Genomic DNA, 12481 nt, shown 5'->3' with positions numbered 1-12481 from the left:
AGTGGATTTTGGCAACTCCGCAGGTATGTTAAGGCAGTACCCAGATCATATTTCGGCAAATTTAGACTTTTTTCATAAAATGTAACATTGATAAATCGGAAAAGCCATAGATTAAACATTTACTATTATTATCCATTGCATAGACGTCATTAAGTCTTAGGCTAAAAGAAGCACTCCACTACGATGTCATCACGTGACGTCTATGAATAGAAAAATTGCCTTATTGAAAAAGTGAAAAGTTCAACACTACCCCGGGAATAATTCATTTCCTTTTGTGAAAATAATTATGTAAAAACATCACTGGGTCATGAAAAGTGCTGCTAGAATCCTATTTTCCCGACACAGAAAAAATTATTCCAAAGTTTCGCATGAAACCTTATCAAAATTATTACATTTTGTACAAACGATCAAAGAATTGTACTGAATTCATGTTAATCACACGATTCTAGCAGCACTTTCCAAGTTCTATAGAATACAAGCTTTCGATACAAACAAAATTTATGTCTCAGAGTATGCGGCGTAGTGTTGAACTTTCGCAACCTTGTTGTTATAGAACGACAGAGGAAAGGCTGATCGGGATTTCAAAGCATTGCCTGTGTTCATTATAAGAGAACATGATAAGCGTATATCAGCGTACCTGATTCTAAATCCTTATTTCCTTATGAACCACACGTAACATTCACGGTATCTGCTTTAAAACTCCCATTTCATATATATTTGTTTACATGAATTTTCGTCACATTTCATTTTCACTCGGCATATATTTGATCAATAGTTAAGACGTCATGGGTTTAGTATTTAACGCCCGTGATAAATACTTAGCCATTCATGCCACCCAAAAACGACAAGATTTGGTTTATATTATGTTTTTGAATTATTCCATTCATTTCTTAGACCTGAAATTAAACTTTAAATATAAATATTAAGAAATCATTATTTCTAAACTTCACGTCATACAGCTTACTATGACATCATATTGCAGAGGCAAGTAGGATATCTCTGGGTGTAGCCTTAACATACCCGCGTCGAAATGAATCCATCTACAAAACATAATCGTTTATCATCCAAAGTGAGTTTATAAATGGAAGAGGATGCCATTTGGTCTCATAAATGCTCCATCTCATTTCAAGCTCTAATGACTAGTGTTCTTTGAGTAAAATATGGAGATAACGATCAGTATTCAAGCTCAAAGTCCATTTAAACAAAACAAATCGAGAGCAGAGCGTAAACTCAGAGATGGGATCATGGAGGAGTGAGCATCCCCTGCCAAAAGGCCATACTCGCTATGTGCTCTTTGTAATAATCGGGAAAAACGAAAAAAAATCCGTACACAATTCAGTATGTAAATAATGGCCCCTAACGTTTAGTAGGAAAAACTTCAGTCAGCATTTGACTTAATGATAGGTTATACTTGCTGAAAAGGTGATTGTATCGACCATAAAACTTATGAAACGTTGACTTTAAGCGAGACTGTTGATATCCTTGTTTTATCAACTTGTTTATCAATAGCTTACTTCGTTTTAAAAATTGTTTATATGTAGAACATGCTCTTGCGTATCGAACCAACTGGGAGACAAAAACCCCATATGCAGGTGATAAAGGTATATTGCTTCATAAGTAAAGGAAGTTGACAATTGAAAAATCGAAGTCGTCACGTTTATCTTAAAGCTTGGTTGCTAGGTTACCTTTTTTTCTGATTAAAATATACAAATATGAAACAGATGAGTTATTGGAAATTTGTATTTTGTTACATTAACGACATCCTCATCTTTTTCCATTATTTGGAGTTCACTTGAAACATCTGCAAGAAGTCTTCGCTCTGCTAAAACAGGCCAATCTTAAACTACACCCATCGAAATGCCATTTTGTCCTTAAATTTGAAATTTATTGGCCACATCATAACAAGTGCGGTAGTGGAAGTTAACTTTACACAGACTGACACAATAAGTAACTACCCAACACGTACAACTCAAAAATAAGTCAGAAGCTTTTTGGATATGACGAATTATTACCGGAAATTTACCGAAGATTTTTCAAAGATAGCTACTCCATTTAATTTGCTCTTGCCAAAAATTCAAAGTTGATATGGACTCTAGAGTGCAAGACATCTTTCGAAATCTTGAAACAGGCTTTGAAAACAGCCCCGATTTTCTCTTATCCGGACATCAAGGATATCCATCCTCTTGTGTGAACCTCAGACACAGCAATCGTATATGCACTGGGACAGAAAACCCAAGACAGTTGGGAAGTTGTCATCGCATATGGTGGAATGGAAGAAATACATAACATCAGAAAAAGAGTTACTTGGTTGTGTTTGTGGAGTACAAGCTTATCGCCCATACCTTGCTGGAATGAAATTATGCAGATCATAAGGCACACATTTGGTGGAAAACAGCAAAACACACGGGAAGACTCGAACGTCGGCTTTAAAACTCCAGAAATACAACTTCAATATCATTCACAAACCTGGAACGAAGAATTTTGTTGTTGATCCAATAAACCGCATTAAGCCGCATTTCTAATTCAACATCCGAAACAGCTGCCCCAGTCTATATTATGTCGAACCTGCTTCCACCAGCCTCTTCCTCACAGCAACCATCTCCGGACAGCTCATCAAAGAAAATGACATACAAGAAGGTATTCAAATCAAGCTCTTCTTTGATGAACCAGAGACTTTCATAATGGCTTTAGAAGATGATGAAATACATCAAATTCTCCAAGACAAAGATATTTTTCTATTACAAACAGCATGTCTAGATTATGCTGATATCATCAAATAATTAAACGATGGCTCCTTACCAGGAGACTGGAAAGTACGAGACAAAGTAGTTTCAGAATCGCAACGTTATTGCAACATGAATGGCCTATTATTTCGCCTTTTTCAACGCCACTGCAAACGCCAACCCAAAGGAATGAAATTCATCTACCAAGTAGCTCTTCCCAGAGACCTTCATAAAAGGGCTATGTTTGCCTACCATAACAGCCTTGCTGGAGGTGAACATTTTGGTATTGTTAAAGTACATATACCCTTATGCAGAAATATTATTGGCCAAGGATGAATCAAGACATCTTTCATGTCATTTCATTCTTCAAAACCTCCCTTAACATCAATGCCAGGCTTTGATAAGTTTGAATTTTGGCAAATGCTGTAGAATCATCAATGTTCGTGGGGGACCAATCTTCATGGATTTCACGGGTTACCATTATCCACAAATTAACATCCCCACGAACAATTATTTCGTCAATATATAGATACATTGAATCTTCTATATATACGAGTTACCCACGAAAAATTTGTTTACCCGTGAACATTGACCCCCATGAATTAAAATGATTCCACAGTACACATCCTAGGTCCACTTAACAAATCACCAGAAGGATATGAATATATTCTTCTCTGCATTGACTCCTTTACTTGTATGCCTGAAGCATTTCCATTGAAATCAAATGGTGCACAGGAAGTGGCTGAAGTACTTTTCCGGGACATATTTGCCAGATATAGTTCTCCATTGATTTTGATGTCAGATCGTGAGAGGAATTCATATCCAAACTTATCAACGCCTTATGTGAAATATTTGAGATAACACATTACCACACCTCTTCCTATCATCCGAACACCAATGGCCTTGTGGAGAGACAGAACAGTACTATAGCCCAATCACTTCCCGCATACTGTGCCATTGACCAAGACAAATGGCCAAAACCCTTTCCTGGCATAATGATGTCATTTCGAAAATCGTCCCATCATGGTTCAACTAAATTTGCACCATTTGAGTTGACGTTTGGACGAGAAATGCGATTACCTTTTGATGCAACCCTTCAATCAAAAGACAATTTACAACGATATATTGCCAAATATATTGCCAAACAATATATAAAAGATCTACTTATCGGCTCAAAGTTTTAACTGATATTGCCAAAGCCAACGATCTCCACAATCAGTTTTAAAAAAAGAATACCATGACAAGAATGCAATGCCACCTGACTTTGGTATTGGAGATCTTGTCCTTATGAATAACTATAAAGTTTCTACAGGATTATCACATAAAATGTACGACAAGTCGGATGGTCTATACCGAATTGTTGGTAGAGGTAAAATTTACATACAAACTGCACCGCCTGTGAAACAAAAAGGTGCATTTCTCCATGGTCAATGCAACGAACCTCAAGTTTTCTTATCCAGGACCGTAAGAACGGTTTCAAAAGTAGTGCACTTCCCAAAAATCTGACAAGCAAAACAAACAAAAAATACCCAAAAAGTGAGGAGGCCAACTTTCCAAGAAAAATCTGACATGCAAAAAAAATTAACTGTCCAAATCCTGGAATTTGCCAGTGCTCGAACTTACCGCAACTAAAAGTGTGTGTGTGTGGGGGGGGGGGGGGGACATGCATATAAAGGAAAATTTACCATAGCTAAATACTATACTCAGAAAAGCGGGATGATATTCGCCATTTCGGCAAAGACTCGATATCCCCGATGCCACTGCAGTACCAGCTAACGCTGATGACCAGGCAGCATCCCCTAATAATGGATTTTCTCCAGACAACCGATCAACGACAAACAAATAATGACCAGTGTATCAGCAACCATCAGAACCAACTCCCTGCTGCACGAGAACAACTAGCATCTGCCCAACATTCTCAGCAACTGTCTGACAATCTCACTCCACCAATAAACAATCTAGATGAGTTACTGCTCCAACCCCAGCATACTGCAGATCAACGAAACCCAAGAAATGACATTTGGAGAAAATTTTACGCCATTTTCGCATCAAGTGGCTAGACAGAACCACCACTTGTGAACAAGATACATGTTTTGATGCTGACGTTCTCTATTATATCAATCATTGTGTCAACATGACCGGCAAATTAAGTAAATCCAATTTCAAACTTATTCTCTTAGTCCAAAATAATTTTGGGTTCACTTAAAACATTATTTTATCATTCTGATATTGCTTCAATCATTATTATATTTCAGTCTGTGACTTTTCATGCCATTTATGATTAACACAGGAGGTACTGTTTCACAAATATGCAAAATAGGTAGTAAGAAAATGTTTAAGCTTTTGTTAGGTTTTCATTTTGAGTAAGCAATAATTTTTTTAATTTAAGTAAAAAAATATTTCTGATCAAAGAAAATTTTCTGTCAGTTTTTGTTCATATTTTGTTGAAGTACATTGATTTACTTTCTACATTTCATCAATTCTTTTTAAATTCCAATAGTACAAATTTTCTTCAGTCTCATATAAAGCTTTGAGGGCCCAAAGCTAGTGGGCCCACGGGGATATGTCACATCTAAATTTTAACTATTTTTACATTTTTATATAATCTATTCAGTTGCATATAAAACTCCTATTTTAGCGTAAATATATCATTTTATAATTGTGTCTTAAGAATAAAAGGTTGTGACATGTATTTTCTTTATGCATTATATTCTGTTTGTTGTATTGATTATGTGAAATGTCTATAAAATGTTTCTTCGTGATTCAAATTTTTTTTAATTGTGACATCGAAGTCTAATTGTATCTAATTCTCTTTTTACCTTTGATGTAAGTTACTGTCAGACAGGTGTAAACCAATTGTACAAACACAAGGTGTCATAACCGGGTACCTTGTTTACTCAAGTTGAGTTCTTTTGGCGAAAAGTTGTTTCTAAATGTCGGTTAATTATCAGTATACGTTAATTGCCTTTTTACTAATTGTTCTCTAAAAATCCTGAGTTATAAGTTTTGATTGGTCCATTTACAACAATACCTTTAAAACGGGCAAGAGTTGGGAAATTCGCATCACTTCTATGATTGCGCTAATAAAGACAAAATTTATATTTCCCTCTCTTCGCCTCTTTTTCGAGTTCAAGGTCAACCCTGATTGCAGTGATCGTCTTATCTCAACTTACGGATTCGGGCACAGTTGAAATCAAAACATACCCAAACCGTGTGAGACAGCTGCCCTTGTTTCTGTAACATGTCTTCTTTTCATCTATGAAGATGTTACAAATTGTCCAAATTATAAATTCACTCGTGCTAACTGAATATTCATTTGGATAGAAATTAGACAAGACAATTTGTCATATCAATGTTAACTAAGAGAGTTCGCCTATATGATTTTTTTTCTTTTTAAAGATGCATGTCCTGTTATGACAATAGCTCCAACGTATCCATGCTACAAATATTATTCCATTGCTAAAGCTGATACATCACAGTACTGCATAGGGTGGGACAATCTGAATCCTTCCTGTGCAGAAAAGACAGAAAGTGACCGGTATTTTACCAAAACGTCATGGATTTACACCAGTGCCGAAGACATCTGGGGAATACCATATACCGGGGAGTATAATACTTATGATGGTGGAGGATACCTTATAAAATTTACAAAAGACAGATATCAAGCTCGTATGATGTTGAATGAAATTAGCAATTTCAACTGGATCGACAGAGGCACCCGAGCAGTGTTTGTAGAATTCACCCTATACAACCCGAATTCAAATATGTTTATCACTTCAAAATACCTAACAGAATTTCTTGAGACAGGGGGTATTTTTTCAACTATAGAATCACAAGCTTTTCGTCCAGTGGCATTTGTGAGTTCATCAGAGTCTGGCATTATATTCTTTTATCTCGTATTTATTGCCTATCTCATATATTTATTTGTTAAAATCTTAAACAAACTGAGACAAAGAGGGTGTTTTAAGTTTATAAAAGTCCCATGGAATTGTGTAACGTTGGCGATATTGATACTGGGGGTTATATCAATTTGTCTATACATTGTACGTGTAATTTATGCACAAAAGGCAATGCAGCTCTTTCATGATGATAAATTGACTGACGCAAATCAGTTTATTAACTTTAATCACATCATTATCTGGGATAATGTTTTGAATGTCGTGTTTTCGCAAGTCATTTTTCTTTCAACCATCAAACTTCTCAAAGTTCTAGGTTACAACAGGCGGCTTACACAAGTGATTTCTGTCATCTCTAATGCTGGCTATGATATATTAGGTTTTAGTATCATTTTCATCCTAGCGTTTTTTGGTTTTGTGATACTAGGCACTTTGTTACTTGGTGGTGAGCTTGAGGATTTTAAATCTTTTCTGTATACTTCTGGAACTTTATCTAACAGTTTTATTGGTAAGAATAAACTAAGTTCTATGATAAAGGTTGCTCCAGTTCTTGCACAAGTTTTCTATTTCGTGTACAGTGTCTGTGTTATTATGACTTTGGTGACGATTTGTGCAGCCATTCTGAATTCAAGCATTTCTGATGTTAAGTCCACTGTCCAAATGGAAACTGATAAATTTGGAATTTCTCACATGATCAGAAAGTTGGTGTACGATCTGTTTGGTGCTAAACTCAAAGGGAACAAAAACAGAATGGAATTATACAGGCCAGGTAGGAGTTTCAAGTTTTAGTTAACTTTAATTTTTAACTCAATGCAGAGTTTCTTCTGGAAAAAATGTAATTGAAATCTAAGCTATTAAACAAGTTTCATGGGAAAAAATCAAGACTAAAGACAGAATGTATGGATTTATCCAATTGTCCCACTTTGAAAAGACTTGACATGCACGTTACAGATATTCATTAAACAAGATTTTTGTAGATTTAGTTTTTTCCCCCCAAGGATGTACATTAATTGTCTTTCTGTTATTTGTTTCTCTCATTTCATTATTTGTATGCACTTTAACCATGATTACAATTTTAGGCAACCTGAACGAATTTATTCGAAATGGAGACTTCAGTACACCTAATGTCGTCAAGCTTATCCGTGGCAGTTTTTATGAAGTTGATGACAAGGTATGGATGCATATGTTGAGTTTTTTTTTTACATTGAAAAACACCTTAAAACTTGTATAGAATATTTCCATTCTATCGACAGTGTTCAAATCCATATTTAATTTTTACATTGAAAAACACCTCAAAACTTATTAAGAATATTTCCTTTCCATCGACAATGTTTAAAACCATACCCAATTTATTAATTATTTTAAGATTCTTATACATTTTTCTAATCTAACATAAATGAAAATGGTTTAATCATTATCCATTTCAAGAAGACAAGTCTTGTAAAACTACGGATGTAATATGAGACTTAATGTCTTTAGCCATTTCTACATAGCTACACCTTGAAAATGTTTGGATGGTAATTTCTGAATATGTCTATGTGTGTGTGTGAGGGAGGGAGAGAGAGAGAGAGAGAACAATGAGGAAAATAAATTTCATAAATCTTTTTTTTTTTTTTTTGTTAGCTAGTTGTACTTTTTCTCTGAAAAAAAAACTCACCGGAACATGCAAATCTTCTAAATGAAATAGGTGGAAATAACACATATAATTATCAATCTCAAAAAACCTACAAACAATAGAAATCTGTGAACATGGTATAAAACACGTACCCAGGAAATTCCACAGAGGTTGGATCAGGTGCCCTGTCGACCGGTCCCACCCGCTGTGAGTCCTATGTATTGATCAGGTAGACGGAGTAATCCGTAGTCACATTTAGTGTAAAAACAAAGGCCTAACATGTCAATCAAACTACGACCCAATGAGAGGTTATATTTGCTAGCAAGGTTATTGTAACGAACATAGAATTTATGATATGCTGACTTTAAACGAGGTTGTTAACGTCTGTAACCTGTAACTTTAATTTATTTGTCAGTACCCTGCCTCGGTTTAAACATTGATCGTACTCGGAGCATGCTCTTGAATACAGAATAACTTTGGAGACATAAACACCGACAGTGGAATATTACTACATAAATAAGAAAAGTTGACGATGGAAAACCCCGAAGTCATCTCGTTTCTCATACAGTTTAGTTGTTAGTTAGCCCTTATCGTCTATAGTCAATAAAACATCCAAATATGAAACAGATGTGGCAGACCCTGTGGTGCCTTTGATATCGAGTTCACTGGGATATATGGAGTCGACATATGAATGGAAGTAACTTCTGTTAATTGATAAATCGTTGTCGATATATTTAATTGTCTAATTGAAGGCCACAGCAGGTATTATATTCTCATGTAGAAGATTTTGAATAAATTCTGTATCATAGGAATTTATTAAAAAAAAAAAAAAAAAAAAAAAAAAAAAAAAAAAAAAACAGATCGCCTAATAAAGGGTCACAATTAGCGCCGATCGAAATGGCAGAACAGATTGTTGGAAGACCCGGTCTCCAAAAACTAAATAGATGTTAAGGAGAAACTCCAGCATCCTTTAAATTATCATGAAGCATAGTTGCATTTTCTGAGTTATAGCAAACATATCACAATCTATTAAATGTTTATTCTGTATACACTGTTTCCACTTTCAGTGCAATTCATTATCAAAGGAAAAGTATCGACAAACTGGTGACGATGTCCTGGGGTCAAAATTAGACTGTGCCACTGAAGATGTAAAGACTGCAATGACCCCAAGGGACCAAGAGAAGTTTGTGACCGATGTCAGTGATAAATTTTGCAGTATTCAGCTCAAGTTTATCTAAGATTTGAAGAATTATATCTTGTTCACAAAAGGAAAAGACATGGTACAAAGTTTTAGTGTAGGGCTTTTTTTTTTTTTTTTTGCATCCTCAGAATCCTATGTCTCTACTTCTTTATTAATTAAAGACAGTTGGGTATGTTTACTGTACACAAGGCTATTTCCACCCCTTGTAATTTTTGACCGATTGCTCCTGCAATTTCCCCAGTTTAAAATATGCCCAATCCGCCCACCACTTACGACGAGGGCAAAAGGGACGTAAATTTCCTGTGTACAGTAATTAATAATATTATACTTTCATGTAAATTAGTTGAATCTGATTCGTCGCGGAGCATTTGTTACAAAACACTATTACCCTGTGAATTGTAAAACCACTCCCTCCATCGTGATAGAACGTAGCAACAGTCATCATTGCTTGTCGACGGGTGATACTCAAAAAAAATATTGACTGCGCAGAAATTGTGCGCGCACGGTTCACTGTTATATGTATTGGTATAAAAGATCCAGTATAATATATCATAAATATTGCTTGTAGTTTACGGTAAAAGTGACAATTTTCACCCTTCGGAAACCATTGCAAACTACTTGCAATATTTATAAAGTTATCTATCCATCGTTTTCAGTGATTAGGTACAGATAGTTGCATTATAAACAATACAAGTACGGTATTCCATATTGTGAGAAAACCAGAATTTTTAATGGAAATAAGAGTTAATGAATTATCATTCAAATGTTAGAAGTATACATGTACATTTGACTTCAAATGAATTCAAACTCTTTTAAAGAAAATATTATTGATTTTTCAACAGCTGAAGTTACCAAATGAAATCTTGTTCATAATATTCTGTTATAATTTGAAATATTAAAAATTTGTTTCTTGAAGAATATTGTATTGAATGACAAAGCTATTCCGAGACTTTTTTAAGGACTGTGCTTTTTATTTACAAAACACTGTTGCACAAATAATGATTTATTCACGTTCTCCAAGCGTAATTTTTCATTTCTTCGACCATAGAAAACATCTTCTTAAAAGCCTCGACGTTGTTACAATGCTTTTCTGCTACCAAACAACTGTGCCACTCTGTAAAGTAACTGCAAATAAAATTAATTGCTTTTTATAATATTTTGTCATTACTTTGGAAATAAAAGTACTATGCACAAGAAAAATATTTATGTTTCACTAGTCGAGTCATTTCTTCCTTAATCTTGAAGTGAATAAAGTGAAATGTTTATATTGAACATAATTATTCAATATGTACAAAAATATATGGAAATAATGAATTGCTCATAAAGAGGGAAACTTATAACATGGATGTTAAACAATATATCAGCAGTTTTACGTATCTCTTATGCATTTTTTATGGATGTATTTTAAAAAAAAATTGACACAAAAATAAACCAGTAGAAAATAACCCAAGGTATTTAATCAAATGGATTTTGAGACTAAATTATAACATACAATATTCCGTAAATGACACTGGCTTAAATTACTGTTTAGGTAGGTCCCTCCCAACAACGAATTCTCATATTCCTGCTGTTTTGAGGGCTGTTGAAAACAACATTAAAGCCAGAATTATCGGAATAGGTCATCTTTGAATTAATTCTGATTATTTGGATTTGATTATGGTCAATTACCTGAAAATAATGATCTTTAAATGAATTTATAATGATATAACGATTCATCAAAGCAAATTCCCAAATGTATATTTAATTGTGCAGTGGAATATGATATAAATCATATATGGTACCAATTTTGATGCACCAGATGCGCATTTCGACAAATTATGTCTCTTCAGTGATGCTCAAGCCAAAACATAGGAAATCCAAAATGTTTAAATAAAAAAGACTTGGAGGAGCTGAAAAAGGTGCCAAAGACTGGAGCCAAATACCTAGAAAGATCAAAGCTATACATGAGGGAGATAATCCTTAATTTTGAAACAATTTTCTAAAATCTACCACAGCAATTAAATATATCTGTATTTTCAAGCTAGAATCGAAGTACTAGGTTACTGGGCTGTAGAGAACAGTCCACCAGCAGAGGCATCGACCCAGGGGAATTTTGTTGATGGATACCTTTACCATATTCTCTATAATGTACTTTAATACATATACATTTATATCATATTACATTAAACATTAAATATATCAATTTGAAAAACAATTTCAATTCATCTGTTGTATGAATGACATGTGACAAAGCAGTTTTGAAATCGTCTGGCATTAGATCAAGATCCCACTCAGTAGTTAATATGTAAGGTTTGTTAAGAGAAGATGTCGAATTCTTTTACGGTTAAATTCTCAGTTACAAAGAAAAAAATCAAATTCGTCTGATTTGCATTAAATTTGTAGTAAAAAGAAATTAGAAGGTAACGTATTAGATTAGAAAAGTTCGGATTGGACCACTACAAGTGTTAAATTATGATTAAAAATGACAATAAAATTAAATAATCGATTTCGATAATCTTAGAGAGTGTTTTCCAAGAACTATATTTTTTCTTAGTGTCAAGTTGAGATTTGGTTTCAAGACACATTTTCTTAAAGGTAATTTTGGTGAAAATTTAAACATGCAGAAATTCTGAGTTACTCTCGTTTAATATCTAGAGGGAAAATATCCAAAGTCTTTCGATTATTGTTTATGACATGGGTTTCATTATTTACGTCTACTGGCCATCAGAAGATTGAGTCCAACAGCACATTATTTTTTTACTTAGCTATGCAATCCTTTTTCATCCATCGGTGCGTGCTTGTACACTTTTGAACGTTTTCGGCTTCTCTGAACCAATTTTAAACAAAATAATTTACAAAGCATCTTTCAGTAAAGAGGGAAGAATTTTTAACTCAGTATTCCCTTTTTCCTGGGATCTGGGAGGTGGGGCAGAACTTTAAACATTAATGCATTCTTCAAAACGCATTCTTATTTACTCCTGGGCATCTTGTAGATAAGCTGGTTATAATTAGCTTTCTACAAAATTTCGTTTTCCATATCCCCAGAACATTAGTTCAGGCTCAAGCA

At 34.4% G+C, this 12481-nt stretch overlaps 1 protein-coding gene across 1 annotated transcript in view; it reads left to right on the top strand.

Annotated features, from left to right (window-relative positions):
* LOC133182754 (polycystin-1-like protein 2) overlaps nt 1–10008 on the top strand; it is a 74424-nt gene extending 64416 nt beyond the window's left edge. Inside the window, exons 13-15 of the mRNA XM_061317602.1 lie at nt 6123–7388; nt 7699–7790; nt 9302–10008. Of these exons, the coding sequence (XP_061173586.1) occupies nt 6123–7388; nt 7699–7790; nt 9302–9472 (1529 nt within the window). The 3' untranslated portion in view covers nt 9473–10008. The remainder of the gene's footprint in view (nt 1–6122; nt 7389–7698; nt 7791–9301) is intronic.
* The last annotated feature ends 2473 nt before the right edge of the window (nt 10009–12481 follow it).

Source organism: Saccostrea echinata, unplaced genomic scaffold (assembly GCF_033153115.1).
Source record: "Saccostrea echinata isolate AGI-Se365-2 ecotype Australia unplaced genomic scaffold, CSIRO_AGI_Sech_v1 ptg000009l, whole genome shotgun sequence".
Classification (NCBI taxonomy): Eukaryota; Metazoa; Mollusca; class Bivalvia; order Ostreida; family Ostreidae; genus Saccostrea; species Saccostrea echinata.
The sequence above is the reverse complement of the archived record's forward strand: the minus strand, read 5'-3'. Positions and strand labels throughout refer to the sequence as shown.